The sequence below is a fragment of the Octopus bimaculoides genome, chromosome 1 (assembly GCF_001194135.2).
Source record: "Octopus bimaculoides isolate UCB-OBI-ISO-001 chromosome 1, ASM119413v2, whole genome shotgun sequence".
Lineage (NCBI taxonomy): Eukaryota > Metazoa > Mollusca > Cephalopoda > Octopoda > Octopodidae > Octopus > Octopus bimaculoides.
The window spans coordinates 113,462,990-113,484,951 of record NC_068981.1 but is presented as its reverse complement, the minus strand read 5'-3'; the positions used below and the strand labels follow the sequence as shown (position 1 = coordinate 113,484,951).

Genomic DNA, 21,962 nt, shown 5'->3' with positions numbered 1-21,962 from the left:
ATAATAATAATAATAATAATAATAATAATAATAATAATAATAATAAGAAGAAGAAGAAGAAGAAGAAGAAGAAGAAGAAGAAGCAGAAGAAGAAGAAGAAGAAGAAGAAGAAGAAGAAGAAGAAGAAGCGTATATTACTTCTTTATATTCTTCCCGGTTCCATTTAGTTCTTTTACATTTTTGATTTTGTGGTCGTTGTGGTGGTGAACTTTGGGGGCTTAATTTGGTACAAATCCCGTTTAAGTGACCTTCCAGGTTCGTATTCGGGTAAGATATTCTGCCATTTGAACATTTTTCGTCGTCAGGCTGACAGCTTCCTGACAGGCGCGCTTCCATTATAACCATTGGACAAGTGATTTGGTGTACTGTTTGAAATTTTCTTTTCTTTTTAAGTAAAGTTAAATAATAATTAAATTTTCATTTTTTTTTATTTTTTAAATTTATTTTATTTTTTATGTATTTTTTTAACCACTGAAGAACACAACCTGCGCTGCACAAAAAACACACAATCTAAAAACTAATACAACAGAAGACTCAAACCAAACCCCTATAACAAAACGTACTGATACAATACAATATCCTCCCCACAAAAAACAAAAATAAGATCGAGCGCTCACCACGCCGCCAGCACGAAGGTGCAACAAAGGATGCAATAGAAAGTTGCTTGAACCTTTCAGATGTCGAAAAATGATAGCGGTGATGGCGATGGTGATGAACGTTACCTTGCCTCAGTTTATGAGAGACAAGAGTTTCCAAAGGAACTCTGATTGTAACAGCGAAAATGAGGTTGGACCTTTAAGGGAAGATGCAAACTGACCAAAGCTGTTATCCTAATACAACATCAGCAGATGATATAGAAAGGAGGGGAAAGTAGACCAGCGAAGAAAACAGGATAGTGATGCAGTGCTACTTAGAAAGTGAACCTAAAAGAAGGGGCTATAGAAAACGGATGCTAACACTTCGGGTAGAGAAGGGTATGTTTAAAGTGACTGAGAAGAGATTAGTTGATCTAGCTAATACTATTAGGCGAAGAAAGTAGATGACAGAATTAAAGGTAGAAGAGATCACAAGAGAATTGGAAAAGAAAAACCAGGCAGTAGGAAAGACAAACAACAACATAAGAGTTACAGCTCAAACCAAGGAAGAACCTAAAAGAAAGAATAATAATAGTGCTACCAATAAGGAAGGGACAACTGGCACCAACAACTTAGATTTTAGATGAAATGCAGGAAGCAATGAGTAAAGAAGTGAGAAAAAGATTACCAGCATTAAAAGGTATCAATAGAAGGAAGCCGCCAGAAATTACTAGGAAAGTAGATTCTGTTATCAGTAGGAGAGACTAACTTATAAGAGTCACTAACTTATTGATCTATGCAGGAGGGGTAGTAGTCACCAGAAGATTAGATATTTCACAGAGAAAGACTAAAAAAGAACAAATGTGGAGAAGGAGACTAAAAATAAAGTGAAGACTTTAAGACATTATCCAAGTAGAATAGAAGCCTGGAAAACAAGAATGATAGGAAACAAGATGCAAATCTTCCCTCGAGAAAATATACTTAGTCAAAGAGAAAGGATTTGGGACAGTAATAAAAGAGTTGAAACAGCGTATCATAGCAGTAGCAGGCAAGCTCTCCGGATATCAGAGAAGAATAGATCAGTATCAACAGAATAGATTATTTGAGACAGGCCGGAGGAGATTTTATGACCAAATAAATAGTGGAAAACGAAGTACTGAAGATGAGAAACCTAATGCAGGGGAAGCTAGACATTTTTGGAGTAATATTTGGGATAAGCCAGTCAATCATAATAGAGATGCAAGATGGTTAAAGAAAGTGAGGGAAGAAGTAATGAGTGAGAAGCAGCCAGATCTAATACTAACCTGTGCATTAATGAGTAAAGTGTTAGGAAAAATACCGAACTGGAAGGGACCAGAACCGGATTTAGTTCAAGGGTACTGGTTAAAAAAAATTGAGTAGTTTACATGGGAGGGTGGGAGAATAACCTCAGGATTGCTTTAATGGAGGAATAATACCAGACTGGATGACTAGAAGGAGAACAATACTCCTTATGAAAGATAAAAGTAAAGGTAGTACAGCTAGCAATTGTAGACCAATCACTTGCTTAACATTAGTGTGAAAGCTGTTTACAGGAATATTTTCAGAGAGCATTTTCGAGCAACTTGACAACCAGAATTTACTGTCAGAAGGATAGAAAGGTTGCAGGAAGAAGGCTAGAGGAATGCATGATTTATTATACATAGACAAAGCAGTTCTAAATGAAGTAAAAGCTAGAAAGAAAAATCTAACAATAGCATGGATAGATTATAGGAAAGCCTATGACATGATACCACACCTTGGATAAGAGGGTGTTTGAGTATATTCATAAGAGAATTCATTTGCTATAGCATGAAGAAATGGAAAGTCTCTATTCAGGTGACACACTCTAAGGGGAAGTTAATATCAAGAGAGGAATTTTCCACGGGGACTCGTAATCCACTTTAATATTTGCCATATGTTTGATCTCCCTCAGTTTGGTATTAAGAAAGGCAAAGGAAGGGAGCCAGCTCAGAAATAGTAAGGGAAAAATTGACCTTTTGCTCTACGTGGATAATCTCAAGTTTTTTTTAGTAAGAATGAAAAAAAGATAAATTCCTTAATATAGACTGTTAAACTCTTCAGCAAAGATATAGGCATGGAATTTAGCATAGATAAGTGTGCAATATTAGTTATGAGAAGAGGACAGGTTGTCAACAGTGAAGGCATTCAATTACTAGATGGCCAGACATTAAAATCATCGAAAGAAGGAGAGTGTCATAAGTATCAAGAATCTGACAGAGTACTAACCATAAAAATGAAAACGAAAATTGAGAAGGAGTACATGAGAAAGGTGAGGAAGTTAATAAAGTCAAAGCTAAATGGTCCGAATTTATTGAAGGCTGTAAATACTTGGGCAGTATCATTACTTAGATACTCAGCAGCTTTTGTAGATTGGACGAAAACTGAATGACTAGAGGGAGCAAAGCTAAACAGAAGAACTAGGAATGAATTCAATATGAATGAAGGGCAGGAGTGGCAAATTTATACTTACCTAGAAAGGAAGGTGGAAGAGGATTAATATCAGCAGAAGACTGCGTGGAGTTAGCTAAAGTAGATATAGCCTCCTATGTAGGTAATAGTGAAGAAGGTTTATTAAGAGCTACTAGAGTCATAGTAGGAGACAGGGAAGCCAAAAAGCCAAGTGAAGTTAAAAACCAGATAAAGGTGAAAGATTATCTGACAAGCAAGAGAAGGCTTTGCATGGTAGATTTCCAAATATAGTTGCAGCAAATGGTAGTAGTGAGACATGGTTATGCTTTCAGAAAGGAATGCTGAAGAGGGAGACAGGAAGTTTGTTAGCAGCAGAAGATCAAGCATTGAGGACTAATTGGATAAAAGCCAAGATCGATAAAAAACAAGTAGATTCCCAATGTAGGTCAAAAGAGGAAAGAAAAGACATGATAACCTAGGGAGAATAATCCTCTGGGAGTTATGTAGAAAACTGGGATTTGAACATACTGACAAATGGTATGAACATGAACCTAGTAAAGTACTAGAAAGTAAGAAATATACGATGTTGTGGGACTTTAACATTCAGACTGACAGAATGATAGAGCCTGATTTAGTAGTAGTAGATAAAGAGAATAGAAAGTGACAGATAATTGACTTTACAGTCCCAAATGATGAGAAAATCAATATGAGAGGTTTAGAAAAAATAGCAAAGTTCCAGGACCTAGCTATTGAATTACAGAGACTGTGGGGTTAAAATGTATCCCAGACATCGGGGTACACCTTGAAAAGTGAAGGAAAATTAAACCATCAGTTATATAAGGATGACTTAAAGATCTTTGGGAAGACCGAACTTGAAATAAATGGCCTAGTTTCAACAGTGCAGATATGCAGTAAGGATATCGGAAAGGAATTTGAGATTAAAAAGTGTTGTATGCTTTTAATACAAAGAGGCAAAGTAGTGTCGTCTGATGGTGTAGAGCTACCCAGTGGCGGGAAAATTAAGGATATTGAGACTAATGAATATAAATATCTGGGGATTTTGGAATACGATAAAATCAAAGAAAGTGAAATGAAGGAAAGCTTTAGGTGTGAATATCTCAGAAGAACAAAATTAATTGTGGGAAGTAGGCTCAATGGAAAAATCAAAATCAGGACGATGAACACATGGGCTGTTTCTTTAATGCGATATGGCACTGGACAAAGAACGAGCTTGAGGAAATGGACAGGAAAATCAGAAAAGTTATGACAATTAACAAGGACAATTAACAAAAGCGATACTGACAGATTGTATTACCTAGGAACAAGGGAGGAAGAGGCCTCATAAGATCTGTGTTGTCAACGAGAAAAGTTTGGGATGGTACATTAAACAGCAGAGCAAATCCTTGCTTGCCGCAGTTAGAATTAACAATACAATACCTAACGAAAATGTGATGCACTGACAAACATTTAAGAAACAAGATGAAGAAGAAAGATTAAACAATTGGAAAATGAAATTACTGCATGGGCAATACCTCAGAGAAATCGAAGAAAAAAACAAAATCAACACTTGAAGATGGCTAAGAAAAAATTATCTGAAAGCATGCACTGAGACATTGATATGCAACGCCCAAGAACAAGCTCTGAGAACTAATTATACCGAGTTCCAAATAGATAAGAGTAGCAAATTGCCCCTTTGTAAGATGTGTGACAGCAGAAACGAAACAATATCACATATTGTGAGTGTAGCAAGCTGGCCCAAAAGCACTCCAAAAGGAAGCACGATAACGTGACTAAGTTCTACTGGTGGCTATGTGAAAAGTGCAGCCTAAACGGAGCACGGAAATGGTACGAACATGAACTAGAAGGAACAAGGAATATAAGATATTGTAGGATTTTACAATCCAGTGTGACTCCCTAATCGATGCTCGGAGACCAGACATTGTTGTGGTAGATAAAGGAAAAAAACGGAAACCAAGATTATAGATATTGCAATACCTGGGGATGCATGCATAAGTGACAAAGAACTAAAAATAATTGAAAAATACAGACTACTAGATGAAATTGCAAGAATGTGGACTATGAGGAGAGTTTCTGTCATTCCAGTAGTTGTAGGGACACTCGGAGCACTAACAACCAAGTTCGAGAAATATGTCTGAGAAATCAGAATTGACATGAGAGCAGAGCAAGCCCAAAAAACCGCTCTGCTGGGGATAACTAGGATTTTGAGATTGGTACTTGGATATTGAATGTCTCCCCCGATAATTAACAACCAAGTATCAAAGCTTATAATGTGAGAAAAAAGACCCTGTGAGACCTCTGACATCAGGCTGCTGTCCACACTCACAGAATCTGCCAGAACAAACAAGACCGAGTGTTCTGAGAAACAAAAATAATGATTTTTGAGGATAAAACGGATTTGTACTGACATAGGGGATTACTGGAAACATGCAAATGTTTTTGTATATCGTTATGTCAAACACGGTTACAGTGAATCACGATTAAAGGAAATAACAAATGAAATAATCAAACCTTCATGCATAATTATAGCAAACACGATACAATACCTGACAGAATTCCTTTAATGATTAACTGGCACCGACATTTCGCTAGCATTTCAAAAGTGTTGCATGAAAGTTACCAGCATGTGGCGACAAAATATCCTCGTTTCAAACAGATATTTTCTCAGCCGCCTATTGTTGCTTTTTGACGCAATAAGAATATAAGAAAATTATTGACCTCTATTTTTGACTCCAAGAAAACGAACATTGGAACATTTTCACGTTGTACCTTGAAAAACAGCCGCAAGAGAGGCAAGCCCTGTTCATTGTGCAACAACATGAGTGAAGTGAATTCCATCAGGAATCATAACAGAAATACTATGATTTATACAGAAGGTGGGATATGTAGGGATTCTCATTTGGTGTAGGCAGCAGAGTGCACGAAACACAACTTGATTTATGTTAGTTGTACAACAGAACAATTAAACAAAAGGTTTAATGGGCACAGATTCGACGTCAGACACAATAATAGTAGTTTGACAGAACTTGCTGGACGTTTCGTTTCAAACGGCTGCAATTTTGAAGAAGACTTAAAAGTGCATATTCTCAGAAAATATGCTGAATCTGCTTCGCTTTCACTTCTCAGAATGCATGAGGCGAAATATGTTTACGCCCTGGTAGAATGAATAAAATGCCAGGAGAATATCCTCAAATTTATACAAAACTGTTTGAGTAAATATTCTTTTTCTTTTTTCTTTCCTATTCTTCCTCTTTCTTTTTCTGTCTTCTTTTTTCTATCTTTTTCTTTTCGCCTGTTATAAAATTGAAATTTAAAAACTGATGATGTCATTCCATTAACGTGTGGACGTAGATTGCTCTCGTTCATACTTTACATTTAAATTTCAATAATTTTGAATTTTTATCACTTTTTATTTTGAACTTGACGAAGACAGACTTACTGTTGAAATCTTGTTCAACCAATCAAATATCTATCATAATCAAATCGCGCTCTTCGTCTTGACTGTTTACCTTTGTGAAGAGTTACGTCAATACTTTTTAAAATAATAATAATAATAATAATAATAATAATAATAATAATAATAATAATAATAGAGTCAAAATTAAAGAAGAGAGCCATTGTTATCTAGTGAACGATATTTCGACATCTTGTGTGTCTTCAACAGGTTTAAAAGATAAATTTGTCAATCTACTTCATTTTGGTTAATATAGAAAGGATTGAGGTAACTCCTCCTGAAGATATAGAGTCAAAATTAAAAGAAGAGTGCTATTGTTATCTAGTGAACGATATTTCGACATCTTGTAGATTGACAAATTTATGTTTTCAACCTGCTGAAGACACACAAGAACGCTTGAAATAGTCCGACTGCCTTGCTCCTGTCGGGGCGTAGGCTGCCAGCAGTCTGAAGGCACCACCGTCACTACCGTCCACATCCAGGACCACCAACTTAACCTCTGGATCCAGGGAGATTGTCCTTATTTTCAAATCCAGGCCTTTCCCAAATAGTACCGCAGTACTACCAACACCCGCTCCCGGCCGACACGGAGATAGAAAATCTCGTATCCGCCGAAAAGGGCTGCACGTTCCCGCGGATCGGAGAGTGTAGTTTCGCTAATGGCTACTACATCCACATTGTAAGACCTCAAGATCTCAGGTCGTTTAAGAGGTGACCTTGTTTTCAAGGTGACCCGAGGCCTCTCACATTTATGCTACCGATTCAGAGCACGAAAATAATAATAATAATAATAATAATAATAATAATAATAATAATAATAATAATAATAATAATAATAATAGTAAAATCTTACACTTTGCTTTGTCTTGGTATAAAAGATGGGCTACAGCAAATATTCTGTTCAATACCACAGATTTGCTTGTCAGTTGTTTGACCTTAACCAGTTGAGCATGTCTCTTAGTGGCTGACTATATGTGCATCTCTGTTGACGAGCAGACGTAGTGGAGGAGCATCATAGCCATGTGTTGAAAGGAATAAATTCTTTGGGGTTTGGATAATTCAGCTTTGGAAACATGGGTGTTTCGTTCAACATCCTTAAACAACCCTTATTCAGGGACCTTTTGAGCGGAATGGGCTACTCGACCTGAATAAAATTGTAACTGGGGTTCACCTGCAAGGTCGTGCACTATTTATCTTGATATGAGATCACCATGATGCGCCCATATGGTTGTGATGCATGTGCCTGGCGTACCCTTATCAGACAGATAGTCATGAAGGGTATATTGGGCTTCGTATATTTTACCCCAGTGCCACTTTGATGGCATGCACTGCTCTCTCACTCAATAATAATAATAATAATAATAATAATAATAATAATAATAATAATAATAATAATAATAGCATGCCCAACTGACAACAAGGTATGCGATAAGGAAGAAAGAAAAGTCGAGAGATATAACAGGTTAGCTTGGGAAGATAAGCAGTTGTGGTCGATGAAAAAGGTAGCAGTAGTACCAATAATTGTCGAAACCCTGGGAACAGTGAGCAAAAATTTCGAGAAGTACGTGGAATAAATAGGGGCTGCAATAAGGCTGGAGTACTAGCAGAAAACAGCACTGCTTGGAACCGCTCGAATACTCCGGAAGGTGCTCGAGAAATAAGAGGTGTTACCTTAGTTCACTGGTAGTGAACAGCTAACACTGTAGTACATCTCCAGCATTAGAAGCTGTGCAAAGGCAATAAAGAAGGAGAAGAAGAAGAAGAAGAAGAAGAAGAAGAAGAAGAAGAAGAAGAAGAAGAAGAAGAAGAAGAAGAAGAAGAAGAAGAAGAAGAAGAAGAAGAAGAAGAAGAAGAAGAAGAAGAAGAACAACAACAACAACAACAACAACAACAACAACAACAACAACAACAACGACGACGACGACGACGACGACGACGACGACGACGACGACGACGACAACCAAGTATTTGAAGGACTCTTATCAACGGTAAAGCAGTTCAGTAATGATATCAGTATGGATTTTGGTCTCGATAAATGTGAAAAAGCAACCTTTAAAACGATAAAACTGAAAATCATATCATCTATTTAACTTGACCTAGATACAACAATAAGATGACTATATCCAGAGTGAACTTATATTTATCTCGGCATTAATGAGAATGATATTATTCAACACACACAAATGGAGAAAACTTGAAGAGGAGATTGGCTGGTCCTGAAAACTGAATTGAACTCTTACAACAGCATAGAAGCTATTAACACCTTAACACTACCTTTTGTACAATATGGTTTCAATGTCATCAACCGGTACCTAGCCGATCTTCAAGGAATTTGCTTATAAAACGCACCATCCAAAGGTAGATTTAGACCGCCTCCATCTGCCAAGGAAAGAAGGTAGAAGAAGGCTGTGTAAGACTAATAACTGGATGGTGATATTAGTGAGGGAACATGAATACCAGAAGTTCTATTCTGTAAACAAAGGAAATTGAGAAATATCGATCAGAGTTACACATAGCAGAAATAGAAAAAAATGAACGAAGCTGACCTGTCTATTGTTTCTATGTTTTTCGACAGGTTCTTCGAAACAAAACCAATCTTTCTCTTCATACGTTCCTATCTTCCATGAAAATTTAAGGTCTTCCTTTTGTAACTCGACATCATGGGTGAATCGATCAATGTATGTTATTTTGAGTCGTCTGACGAGAATTCTCATGGTTCAGGACTCACTCACTAAATCGTCTCTTCTTAGATAGCAGTGACCATTATATCTTGTTCTTCACTTTCAAATAATCGGTGATAAGTTAGAGGTGTTTCCATAAAGCTCCTTCTTCGTTGGATGTTGTTCTCATGATTCGTTGAGGACAGCGCACAACATACCTATGTAGGTCCTATGATGCTTGCTTTCTATCTTTTTTGTCGGAGTCCATACAGATGAACCTATAGAAAAACTGGTTCTATTATAGTTCGGTAGAATACCCTTTTCATCCGGTCAGGTAGTGTAAACTTTCAAATTATTCTTAATTTGTCCAGTGAACTATATGCTTTTGCTATGTGGATTGATAAATCTTTTTCGGTGGATGAGATGTCATTTCCGAGATAAGTGGAGCGTTCGGCTTTTCTTCCGAGCTGAATCGCTCAATGAATTGATCAAGCCGTTCTGATTAAAGCATATGTATTCAGTCTTCCCTGCAATCGCATAAATACCGATCCCCGAAGCTGCCTCTTCTTGTGCATGCAGTAATATCATTAAGCTTATGTCTCCTACAGTCACTATCTCCACCAAATTTTCTAGAGATTCTGCCTCAACCTGAATAATAAGTTCCAATGTTTTTCCTTTCCACTTGCTCTCTTCCGTTTCCGTAGCTTGGAGAACGGCCACCTTCTCCTCGCTACCAAGGAGGACAGCCGCCGCAACCCATGTCACATCTATATCTGGCGGGATTTCCTCTACCCTGATCTTGGATGTCCTCCTTCCAAGATACATGGGTAGAATGGGTGAATGTTGCAATGAAAAAAACTTTCGTGGACAGAAGAATCATGTAATTTATTTCTTCTTTGATCTATAGCAACATAATAAAATTTGCGTGACAAAAGATGTCGTTTAAACTTGTCATTGTTAACATTTTCTTCTTAGAATGTGAGTAAAAACACACATGTAAAATTAGTACTAAATTGAATAAACTTATTTCGAACTCGAATGCTCACGTGCGAATTTGAATTCTCGAAAAGACGCTTCCTCGCATCCCGACTAATTTGAATGATCTCGACAGGCATTTTAATTTGAATGATGTAAATGTTAAATTCTTTGACCGAAGTGCGAAATTGATTGATCGAAAAACGAATCTGAATGACTAACTTCATGGCGCTAATTTTTTCGCGACCTCGAATGACCGGATTATCAAACTGAATGACAAACGTACGAAAATGACTGCAAAAACCTATATTATTTATGTGGCTTCTCTTTTCAGAAGGGTCCTGTTAACTTTAGTATTCTCGTTATGATTACTGAATTATTAGTGTCGTTATGGTGAGGTGGTGTGTAGGTATAACCGTTAGAGCGTCGGATAAATTCCTTTCCGTATTTAATTCGCTACTTTAGGTTCCGAGTCCGAATTCTACCCCTGTCAAATTTGCCGTTCTTCTTTCCAAGGGCGATGAAATAAAGTACCAATACAGTACTGAGGCTGATTAAGTAACTAACTCCTTCTCCAAGTATCTAGCCAAGTACCTTAGAAATCATTATTACTCTCGTTGTTGCAATCACATTGCTTTTGTTGTAATTGCTTACATCTAGCTTAACAAGCACTTTTAATTTCTTCTTTTTATAGCCTTTTCCCTGCCAATTCAGTCAAATTGCACTTTCGCCACTTCATTTCAGAATAGTCATAATTCTTTCTATTGATTTATTGTTTCATTTTTCTTTCTTACCTATTAAAGGTTCCAGGTGGCTGTATACAAACTTAACATACAACATTAAAACATACACATCAGATCTTACTAAACAGCAAGTTGATGACACCATTGAAGAAGCATTCCAAGTAAGTGGTTTTGGTATATAAAAGTAATTAAATTGTCTGGCCTTCTAGTATTATTTTATTTATTATTCTTAAGCATTTATTTATTCATTTTATTTGTTTGGGCGAAAATCACTATATTCAAAGGGAGAAATGATTTGTAAAATATTACGCAAATGTTTTGCTCGGGGCAATTAATGATGTAAGAGAAGTGAAGCTGCATTAACCTTTCTACTATAGGCACAAGACATGATATTTTTATGGATGGGGCTAGTCGATTACATCAACTCCAGCCCTCTACTGGTACTTATTTCATCGCCATGACCGAGGATAATAATAGATTCGTTTGCATCATTAGGATTTATCTCTTTCACCAGCGTTTCTTAATTTCTTAGGTAAGTGAAAGATAGTACATTTACACATAAGGAGTAATGACAGGCAATCGTATTCATGTTTTGCATGTGAATGTCTACACCTGGGAAAAAAAAACTGCCCATTTAAGATAGCGGAATGCTTCCGTTGTGGAAAATTGGACATGTAAAAGCGCACTGTAAAACCAAAAGAACAAAACATTAGAACAAAGAAAAAGAAAAAGAAAAATCACGGTGTCGTCGAAAGAAAATGGTAATGTGACAAAGAGGAAATTTGTAAATGTGAAGATTAAAGATATAAAAGTAAAAATACAATTAAATACTGGAATTGATATTACCATTGTGAATGAAATAACATGGTAAGCCAAAATTCAGTAAATCTACAAAAGTAGCACATGGTATTACGGGTAAAAGGTTGTATTTTGTTGATGAATTTGTGTGTAATGTGGCATTTCATGACCAAAGGAAAACGGCAAAGGAATATAGTCGGTTGGAATGCAGCTGAGGGATTGAAACGAAAAATAAAACATTTCCAGATGTTTTCTCGGATGAACTGGGCTGCTGCACAAAAACGAAGGCAAAATTTGTAGTAAAACAAAGTGCAACACCTGTATTTAAACCAAAACGGAATGTACCGTTCACGGCACTAGAACAGGTAAATAAGGAACTTGGGAGACTTGAAAGCTTGGGAATAATAGAGAAGATGAACCATTCAGATTGGGCAGCACCTACGGTCTACATAAAAAAAGATAATAAGTTAAGAGTTTGTGCAGATTTTTCAACAGGGTTGAATGATTGCTTAATCTCACATTACTACCTATTTCCGAACCCTGAGGAAGTGTTCACTAAATTAGATGGAGGGAAATTCTTCTCAAAATTCTTCTCGGAGGTATATTTACAAATCCAAGTAAAAGAATGCTCACACTTATTAACATTGATACACCGTGGCTTATTTAAATTTAAGCGGCCTCTCTTTGGTGTAAAAGTGACTCCTTCCATATTTCAGCAAATACTGGATACAATACTGGGTGACTGTGATTTTGCTATCGCCTATTTAGATGATATCCTAATAAAAAGCGAATCACACGAACAACATGTAGAACACGTAAAGAGGGTATTCGAAAAGATAAGAGAATACGGTTTTAAGTTTAGTGAAGAAAAATGCGAGTTCTTTCTGAAAAAAATTAAATATTTGGGCCAGGTAATGGATAAAAACGGACGGAAAACGGATCCATCCAGAAAAACTGCGATAAAAAATATACCCATGCCGAATAATGGGACTATGCTACAAGCATTCTTGGGTTTAGTAAATTACTACCAAATTTACATTCCCAATATACACAATATAAGGGCCCCGCTAAATGATTTGTTAAAGAAAACAGCAAAACGGTGCTGGACTGATAAGTACCGGAAGGCATTTGACAAATTAAAAAAAACATTTTAACATCGAACTTATCGTTAACGCATTTTGATCCAAAGTTGGATATCATATTTGCTACAGATGCGAGTGATTGCGGTGTTGGAGCAGTGCTTCTGTACAAATATGACGATGAGAGCGAAAAGGCAATAGCACATGCCTCACGATCATTATTACCAGCTGAAAGGAACTGCCAAATTGAAAAGAAACGTGAATAATCATATTCGGTGTGAAAAAATTCCATAGATTTATTCATGGAAGAAGTTTCTGTCTTCAAACGGATCATCGCCCACTATTCTCAATATACGGTTCTAAAAAAAGGAACGTCAATACACACAGCGAATAGACTACAGCAATGGGGGAACTACATTATTGAATTATGATTACAAAATGGAAAATTTAGCTTGGGAATTTAGGAGTATAGTGTTGCCTGCTTGTCACCACTGCTCTCACATACTCTCTTACTTAGGTGATAGTACTTTGTCTAAGGCTCCAGTTACGAGTCAAACAGGAGATGGTCTTATAGCTAAGACATACAGGACTCTGAGGAGGGCTGATTCTTAGAAATATATCACACAGACCCATTGGTGTGTGAACATACTTTGATGTTACATGAATCAGATCCCTGTGCTTCAAGGGTAATCTCGGAAGAATATACTGCAAATAAACGGCAGAAGACAACATGAAACAACAGCTGTATTTTTCCAAAGATCATGATTCTTTCCGCTTTGACATGAAAGTCCGTAATCGCCACCGAGTGTAGTTATAGCACATAAAGTGAGGTAACTATACAGAACAATTTCTCAAATGGTACTCGTAATACTAGTAAATAAAAATCGTTCAAAAATACATGATAAAGGAGTTTCTACAGTCTCTCGTGTAAAGTTAGTTTAATGCAGTTAGATTTACTACATTAGACTAACTGCGTGTAATATAGTTAGTCTAATCTCATTCAACAAACTACAGACAATTTGTTAAACAGCATCTCATGTTTCAGTCTCCGGAAGAACATATCATCAGCTTGCTTTTCAACGAAGGTCGGTACAAACTAAACAACAAGAACTATTGGCTTTATCAACACAAATTGTATAATTTAGTTTATTATCTTCCAACAACGCGGCATTTGAGGGGATTGCACCAGTAGTAAAGAAGCTGTATTTTAGCGACAACCACTTCGTGCTGAAAAAGACAGACTAAGCAATAGATTAAATTTTACCAACCTTAACAATATAACCTCTCCAAATTGTAGACTTCAACTTTGATGGCTTTCTCTATGTTTTGTACAAAATGTCAGTTGATTCGATAACTGATACGTCCAGGTGCACCTTTATTCCTATTTGCATTCTCCCTTGGATTTTAATATGTGGATTGGAAATAAAAGATCTGAGTTTAAAGTCAGTTTACTAAATACATATGTTGGAATATGATCGGAAGATGATTGAAGATCGATCGTCTAAAATATAAAATTACAAAATGTAACAGTCCCAAAATATTTGAATTATTATTACTTTACATAGTTCGGAAATTATATATATAATTCAGCCTACTTTCCCTGTCAAACAGCGTGCCAAAACAATCTGTAGCATGGTCCCAAATGAAATAGTAGATTGTGTCTGGAAGTAAGTAATCTGATCTCCACGGATCATATGAACAGTAATCATCGATCAAGATGGGAGAGAAATATGTTCAGGCTAACATAATATAAATAAATTAAGATTGGCTGTTTTTCATCATGTTAAATTAACCCTTTTCTAACTAGGTTACTAATATGCAGATAAAAATATTCATTAGTCCTTTTCAGTTTTTTGTTTTTCTTTTTACTTAAAAGTAACGAGAAACAATTGAATTCTAATTAATATTTTTCTCCTACTCGAAAACTGGATAAATTACCGTCTATTTTACGAGGGCAAATTGAGGATTTTTAGGAAAAGGGTGTATCGACAAAATTTCTTATTTTATCGGTCCAGTGGGGGTAAAAGGCAAAATTAGTCATGAAAGAATGTGGATAGATACACAAATAAAAGTTAAATATTGAATGGAGTCAAGTGATTAAATCATACACGGCAGTTCGTTCGATTACCTATTCAATTAGGTCCGATCATGATTGAAATAAAATTATGTGCTAAAAGGAATTATCCTAGAAATTTACTGCATCTGACACTCAAGCATCGGTTGTCAAGCGACAGAGCCTCCCGCTCCGGTGGCACACTTCCCACCGGAGGGGTCTCGGGGTCGTTCGGCGGCACAGTGACGTCCGCCGCCCATCTCCCGTTTTTTTATGGTAAGCGACTTACCATACAGCCACTCCTGCAACTATACTTACCACACAGCCTATCTTTATTTTGACAGCATAGCTAGCGCTACATTATCCAACAAGTCTTTCCTTAAGATTGAGCAATTGTATAGAGTTCCTTGTTAGAATATTTTCTTGTTTAGTTTAAAATAACTGCAGTGGATGCTATAATTTGACAACTAACTTGGTGCCTTGCAATACTGAGTCAATTCTTCTAGTGGTAAAAGCTACCTAACTTTGATGAGTTTTATCCGCTTACGCTAAGAAACTGCAGATAAACACCAACACTATAGACATTTGTGATATCACTGGTTTGCATGTTTCCTCTGTTCATAAAAGCTACTCATCTTCCCTGATGTTGGGGGTGTTTATTTCAAAACTGCTCTTAGAATTTGTGTATTACATCAACTTTTTCAGAGATGCATTTTTATATTTTAGCGATATAGTGCTAAAGAAAAGTGCATATTAGTAGAACAGTGTTACAGTGAAGACGGCGACATATCTGCAGTTGATGGCTTTTTTGACCAACAGGATGAAAGTTTCTTCACCAACGGGATCCAAGCACTGATGGAAGAAGTGTGTGGACTGCAAGGGAAACTATGTTCAAAAATAAACTTCATTTGATCACATTTCATGAGAGTCAGCCTATGAACTTTTCAGCTGACCCTCGTATTATCGAAGATGATTGATTTTACCTTGTTTTCTTATTAGGCAGCAACAACAGCCTGCCATAATATTTGTATCACCGTCCCTGGTATCTTTTTTCGTAGTTTTATATCTTGGTTGAAGACAATCTCCTCGACCTTCACCTACAACCCTTAAATTTGTAGGGAAGTAGTCTAAATGGTTGTGGAGGAAATGCAGTTTAATACTTACATCACCTCCTAGATTATTAAATCCCTGGGTAGCATTCATAAAAGTTGTAAAAAGGTTTTTTTTCACATCTGTGGATGCTGCCTTAGGATATTTTTTTCCCAAGGGGTTCAAAACAGAGAATAAAATATTTTCTTGTTTTACTGGGTAGATGCTTAGAATTTTGTGGTTTTCAATATTAAAATCTTTTCTTTTCAGCCATCCAGCTCAACTATCCCCTCCATCCCCTACCCACACACACACAAACACACACCAGAAAAATCAAGGAAATTTAGTGTAACTGCTTTGTTGGCAGGGCACTATGCAACTCACCACTTTGAGATCTCGGTACTACCTTCATGATTTCATAACTTTGTTTTATATGTATCGAGTAGTCCTGGTACAGAAGCAAAGACGTTTCTCTTACTTAAAACAACCTTTGAGCTGTGAATGAAAAGCCACCCTTTGTCTGATTCAAATTAATATCTCATTGCAAAAAAAAAAAAAACTAACAATTCTGCTCGTGCATGTCAAGGAAAAGCTAAATGTTCCTGGAAATAACAGGTTATTTTTACTCAACCTGGATTCCAATAATTTTGCTGAAGCCTTTCGATATTCAAAATCATGCACTAAGTTATTTAATTCAAACTGGGTGATGGGGTTAGGTGTATTTTCATCTTCAGTGCTTTCTTCGCATGTTCATTGTTGATTTGTAACTTAATACAAGAACAGGCACTTTGGCACAATAAAATACAGGTCTTTCGGTTGAGAGCAAGTTTGGGTAATCTATCTTCGATTTGGTCGTGTAACTGTCCAGAAATATCATTCATACAAAAATAGCAATCTTTACTATGATGTGTCGATTTTCTTCAGACTTAAGTTCATTATCCTTGTTTTATCTCTGGTTTATCGACTTAGATTTACCACACAAATTCAACAGAGTAAATGAGAGGCTTTTGGTTTGCCTTGATTGCCTAATTTCTTTATAAAATATGTGAAATACGCTCTTCTGACAAAATCTGCAGTTGCAAAGGAAAAAGTGTAACTATAAATATCCGTGTTGTTCTTGTATTCCTACACCCATTAGTACCAGCTGCATTAGATTACAAATTTAACTAAATAATGACAGACAACCTAGAAATACAGTATAAAACTTACGTTGGGCCTAAGTACCTCAAGCTACCGCAAACTAATACTGAAATAAATAAGGAAGCACATGTCTATGTTAATATACTACCTAATCTGCGAAAAAATTGACTGAAAAATTATGCATTCTAAATTGTTCTCTTACTCCTATAACTTTTCAAAGTTTGTAGGTTACTCAAGAATTTAGGCGAAATACTTCCTTTTAGGGAGTTCATACGGAAAATGTGTTCTTGCATTATACTATTCTATGTGTAGATTTTGTGTGTATACAACCAGGTCATTTTTAGCATATAGGCTTGCTAAGAAATTAATCTTTCTTCTATAAAAAGTCTTGCAGATACTACTTTAATGTGGAAAGAGCAACTTGAAACGGTAAATCTCTTAAAATACAAAAATGTGTAATTTTTCTTTTCTGATCTGTGGTATTTAGGAAATAAATATTTGTTTAGAAAAAAGAGCACGAAAAAAAAAAAAGAAAAGGAAAAATTATTATAGACTACTGTAATAACCGTCCGTATTGTCAGCTACAGAAATTATTCTGCTGCTGACATCTTTGTCACTTTTATGTAATAACTTATACAAAAACCCTCAAATGTTTTATTTTGGCTATTGTTTTTAAAACAGAATTTGGCCCTGTTTCAACAGTAAATATGTGTATTTGTACATGCTGAAACCTGATTCAATCAAAAGAAAACTTATATATTCTGGTTTAATTGACAGATATGGAGTCGTGCGAGCATGTTACGTTTCACAAGAATTTATGAAGGAACAGCAGACATTGAAGTTGAGTTTTGTATTGGAGACCATAATGATGGTGTTCCATTCGACGGCCCAGGCAACACCCTTGCGCATGCTTTCTTCCCAAATAATATTACTGACTTATTGAGTGGAAATGTACATTTTGATGACGATGAGAAATGGGTGTTAGGAGATGAAAATGGTAAATATTCCGTATCTTCAGAAATTTATCGTATTATTCTGTTTCACGTTTATTTTCATAGTGGAAAGTTAACACTTTGTATACTACAACAACCAGAGTTATGCATCCGACCAAGATGTTTATCTCTCAGATAATTCACTCTATGTTGCTCAAGTAGTTTTAATTTGAATATAAAGACATGAGTTTCTCAATTTAAAAAAAAAAATACTTTCAAAACTAACTTTAAAGAAGCTAAATACAACCGCAATGTGCATGTATGTACGCATGTATACATGTATATACGTATGTATGTGTGCATGCATGTGTGAGCATACACACAGAATTCGTTTCGAGGATAGAAAATGCACCTAGATCTTAATACAAATAGTAGTTTTAATTCTTTTTTTTTTTTTGCAAGTTTATTAAAATCCAAACCGATTTCAAGAATTTTTTTCAAAGGTAAATAAAAATGTAAGTGAAAGCACAAAAGAAAGTTCTATAGTGATAAAACATGTACAAAACGTCAAATGTTCATGAAAATTCAAGTATTCAATAAATTTCACAGCAATGGGAAATTATAAAGTTTAATTGTACGATAAATTTCCTAAAAATAATAGATGACAAAGAGTTCAATAGGTTTCAAAGCAATCAGTTATATTAGCAATTAGATACAATGAAGACTTAAAAAATAAGAAAAACGGTTTCTTACAAGTTCTATTGTGATATAAGAAGAACTGTTCGTCGTTTGCTTTACTAATGGAAGCTTGAACTGTTTGAAGCTGACATTGTTTCGTATACATAGGTTTTTAAGACGTACGTTCAAATCCTGAATGGTTATTTACTCAAATACGACACATGCTTTTAATGTTCTGGTCATTTATTCTGGTTTGGTAATAGCCCAGCGTCCTGCCTATGAACGTCGCTTTTTTAGCAACTGTTTTGATCACTTACTTTTGCCCAACAGCAGTCCAGTGCTCTAGCTGGTCAATTCTATGCTGATGTCAGTAAGCAGTGTAAAAATGTGTAATGAGTAAAACAGTGATTTGAATTTAGGGTTTCAAAGCCATTACAGCAACTTTTAATTTGCCTTCATTATTTATTATGACTTTTCTAGTTGTTTTTAAGTGGGCAGATAAACTGTTTTCTTATTCTATAGTGTTGTTATAGAGTATTTAGTTTTGCTTTATAAATATATTTTCCTTATTTAATCGGAATTAGACTGTGGTGCTCCCTATGCATTGATATAGAGAAAAAGTTTGGTATCTGGGATGTTCGTTAGGAAAAGATATTTCGCTGGTCCTTGGATCTCATATCGTCATTTTGTTCTTTGTCACCTCTAGTTTTCATCACATCCACAGTATTTGTTTACATAAATTAAATTTCTTGTTGCACAGGTGAAATAGTTTTTTATAGTGATGTTTGTCCTGATTTAAAGCAGTTCGGTAAAAGGGACTGGCAGAATAAGTACTAGGCTTACAAAGAATAAGTCCTAGGGTCGATTTGTTCGACTAAAGGCGGTGCTCTAGCATGGCCGCAGTCAAATAACTGAAACAAGTAAAAGAATAAAAGAATGTGTCGAGCCTTCTATGAGGTTCGTATATATTCCGCAATTAGGACTGTTACACTTTTGTTTCACTTTTGGGGTTGTATATTTGGTGGGTCATTCGGCGCTAGTAAGTAAGATTTAGGCTGTCTTTTACTTTTAATTATTTTGTGTTTTGAATATCTTTTTCATTCGAATGTCGTTAGTTATTGATTAAATTGATTGGGTATTGTCTTTCAAGTAATACTTTTTATATTCTTAAGTTGATTTTCTTGAGTTTCGGAATTGGGTACAACTGTGCAGATTCTTCTGGCCAGGTTAAAAGGTATATTATTTTCGTATACTTTGGATGACAGAAAGAAAATAGATATAGATTTTAGCCTGCTGGTTTGAAGATGTCATTTTCAATGTTCGTAATCTTTTTTATGAAATACGAATTCAACCAAGTAAATTCAATTCTTGAAAATGAGACTGCAAGAGTTTCTTCCACGCAACTTTATTCATCATATGTTCAAACATGGCACTTCAACAGTAAACTTTAGTAAAACTTGCCTACTCATCTGCATACGTCCCACATCTCTCGCACCACACACACAACATCCCGTGGCTCATACCATCCCCTGAAATCTACCTCTCACGGATGCCAAAAAAGTCCGCTTTAGTATAGGCCTAAATTTTATCTTCCTCCAAGATGTACATGCCGATATGGAGTTGTTTCTCCTGCTGACCTTCCCCACTGTCCAAATCAATCTGAATGCATACCTCACAACTCCTTGATGAATCTGCCAACAGTAAATAAAGTCAAATTTATGAACACATGAACCCCAAAAATATGCCAGACACTATGCATACGCAGTAACTGCAATTTCACTCATTTCCCTGGGGCAAGATGCACAATTCGAACAAGCAGCACCAGCCAGCGCCAAAGCACACATCTTATCCCGCTGCCACCGCCAAAACCACTTCTATGTGATTTTTTACCCATTGCTTCTTTGTCACCCTCCTGTGCAATTTTTTTAACTCGCCTGTCAGTCTGTCTGTCTCCCACTGTCGTGTGTGCATATATTCTTTTACACTTTTATTCTTTTATTTGTTTCAGTCATTTTATTGCGGCCATGCTGGAATACGCCTTGTAAGGTTTTTAGTCGAATGAAAAAGTGTCCCAATCTCCCATAGCGGGACCGTTTACGGTTGGGGACCCAACTGGATCCGGGACGATACGACCAAGATGTATTGGGAGCTTCGGTCATCGGTTGTTGCATCCGTTCATTGGGGTACCTTTTCCGCGCTTGAAGCCGACCGGAGATATATTACTATTCCTGGTTTATTCTGTTAATGTTTTGGGTGATCCTGCTTGTGTGTTATATACCGAACTGTACTCCTTATCTGTAGGGTGCAGAGTGTGTTGTCTTCCTTTGATGCTACGAGCTGGCCTGGCGGATTCCGCCGTACGCAATTGGATCACGTCGCAGCGGGTTGGTTTGTGACTCTGAGACGTGGAGTTTGGGACGCCATGAAGTCGTGTCAGCTATGCAGAGCTTCGCGTCAACTGTATGGGGTGGGGTCGCATCGACTTCGTGTAATTCGCGTTTGCTATATGGGGTGGGATTGTGTTTGGCGATAGTGGGGTGAGGTCGCGTTGGCTATGCGGAGGGTCTATGGAATTCCCGGCTGTCACATCAGCGTTCCATCGTTGCTTTTGTCAGCGTTCGTTCGTCGACCGTCAGCTATCGTCCAGCGCTGACGCTAGAAAGATCGAGTCCATCTCTGTCAACTGCCTACTATCTATCATTATTCTCTTCTTTCTTCACACGCCCTCTCCCTTCCTACCTGCTCTTCCCCAACCTTCTCTATTCCACTCAGTTTGCTTTTCTTCCTTCACTTTTCGGTACCAAAAGACTATCCAATTTTTTATCGCCCATCCTTTTTCTATTTGACCAATATTTCTTTTCCATCTCCTGCCTAGTATTCACTTCAGATCCCCAGTTTGTCACATCTCTTTTATTTGTTTCTGTCATTTAGTGCGGGACCGTGAGCAACAGAGTGCAGTACCGCCTGAACTCACTAGCCGATGAATTCGTAAGTGCCTTTCTTATCGTTGATTTTTGGTGTCGCATGGCCAAAAATTACCGTGAAATTTTTTTAGAGACACTTTCAAATTTATCAGAATATTTGGGCTGAAGATTGGAATAGTGAAATTTTCATTCACTTAACCATGAAACGATTCGTATCCAATTAACTAAAGACTTGTTTTGTTTACGCTTTTCCCTCCGGCTTTTTGTTCTATGTGTGCCATAAATATCGCCATCCGTTTTAGAGAAAAATTTGTAGTTTAGAATCAATAGTTCTTTGACTGCTATTTCTAAATTTTCAGTATGTTGGAGAAGCAACTCAATTGCTAATCCCTG

The 21,962-nt window shown here is 36.5% G+C and overlaps 1 protein-coding gene across 2 annotated transcripts in view; it reads left to right on the top strand.

The window, feature by feature from the left end:
- The window catches only part of LOC106879964 (interstitial collagenase), a 135,238-nt gene that overhangs the window by 44,247 nt on the left and 69,029 nt on the right, over positions 1 to 21,962 (top strand). For both annotated transcript variants that reach the window (XM_014929724.2, XM_014929723.2), the window contains exons 4-5: positions 10,937 to 11,037; positions 17,813 to 18,032. In XM_014929724.2, the coding sequence (XP_014785210.1) occupies positions 10,937 to 11,037; positions 17,813 to 18,032 (321 nt within the window). The remainder of the gene's footprint in view (positions 1 to 10,936; positions 11,038 to 17,812; positions 18,033 to 21,962) is intronic.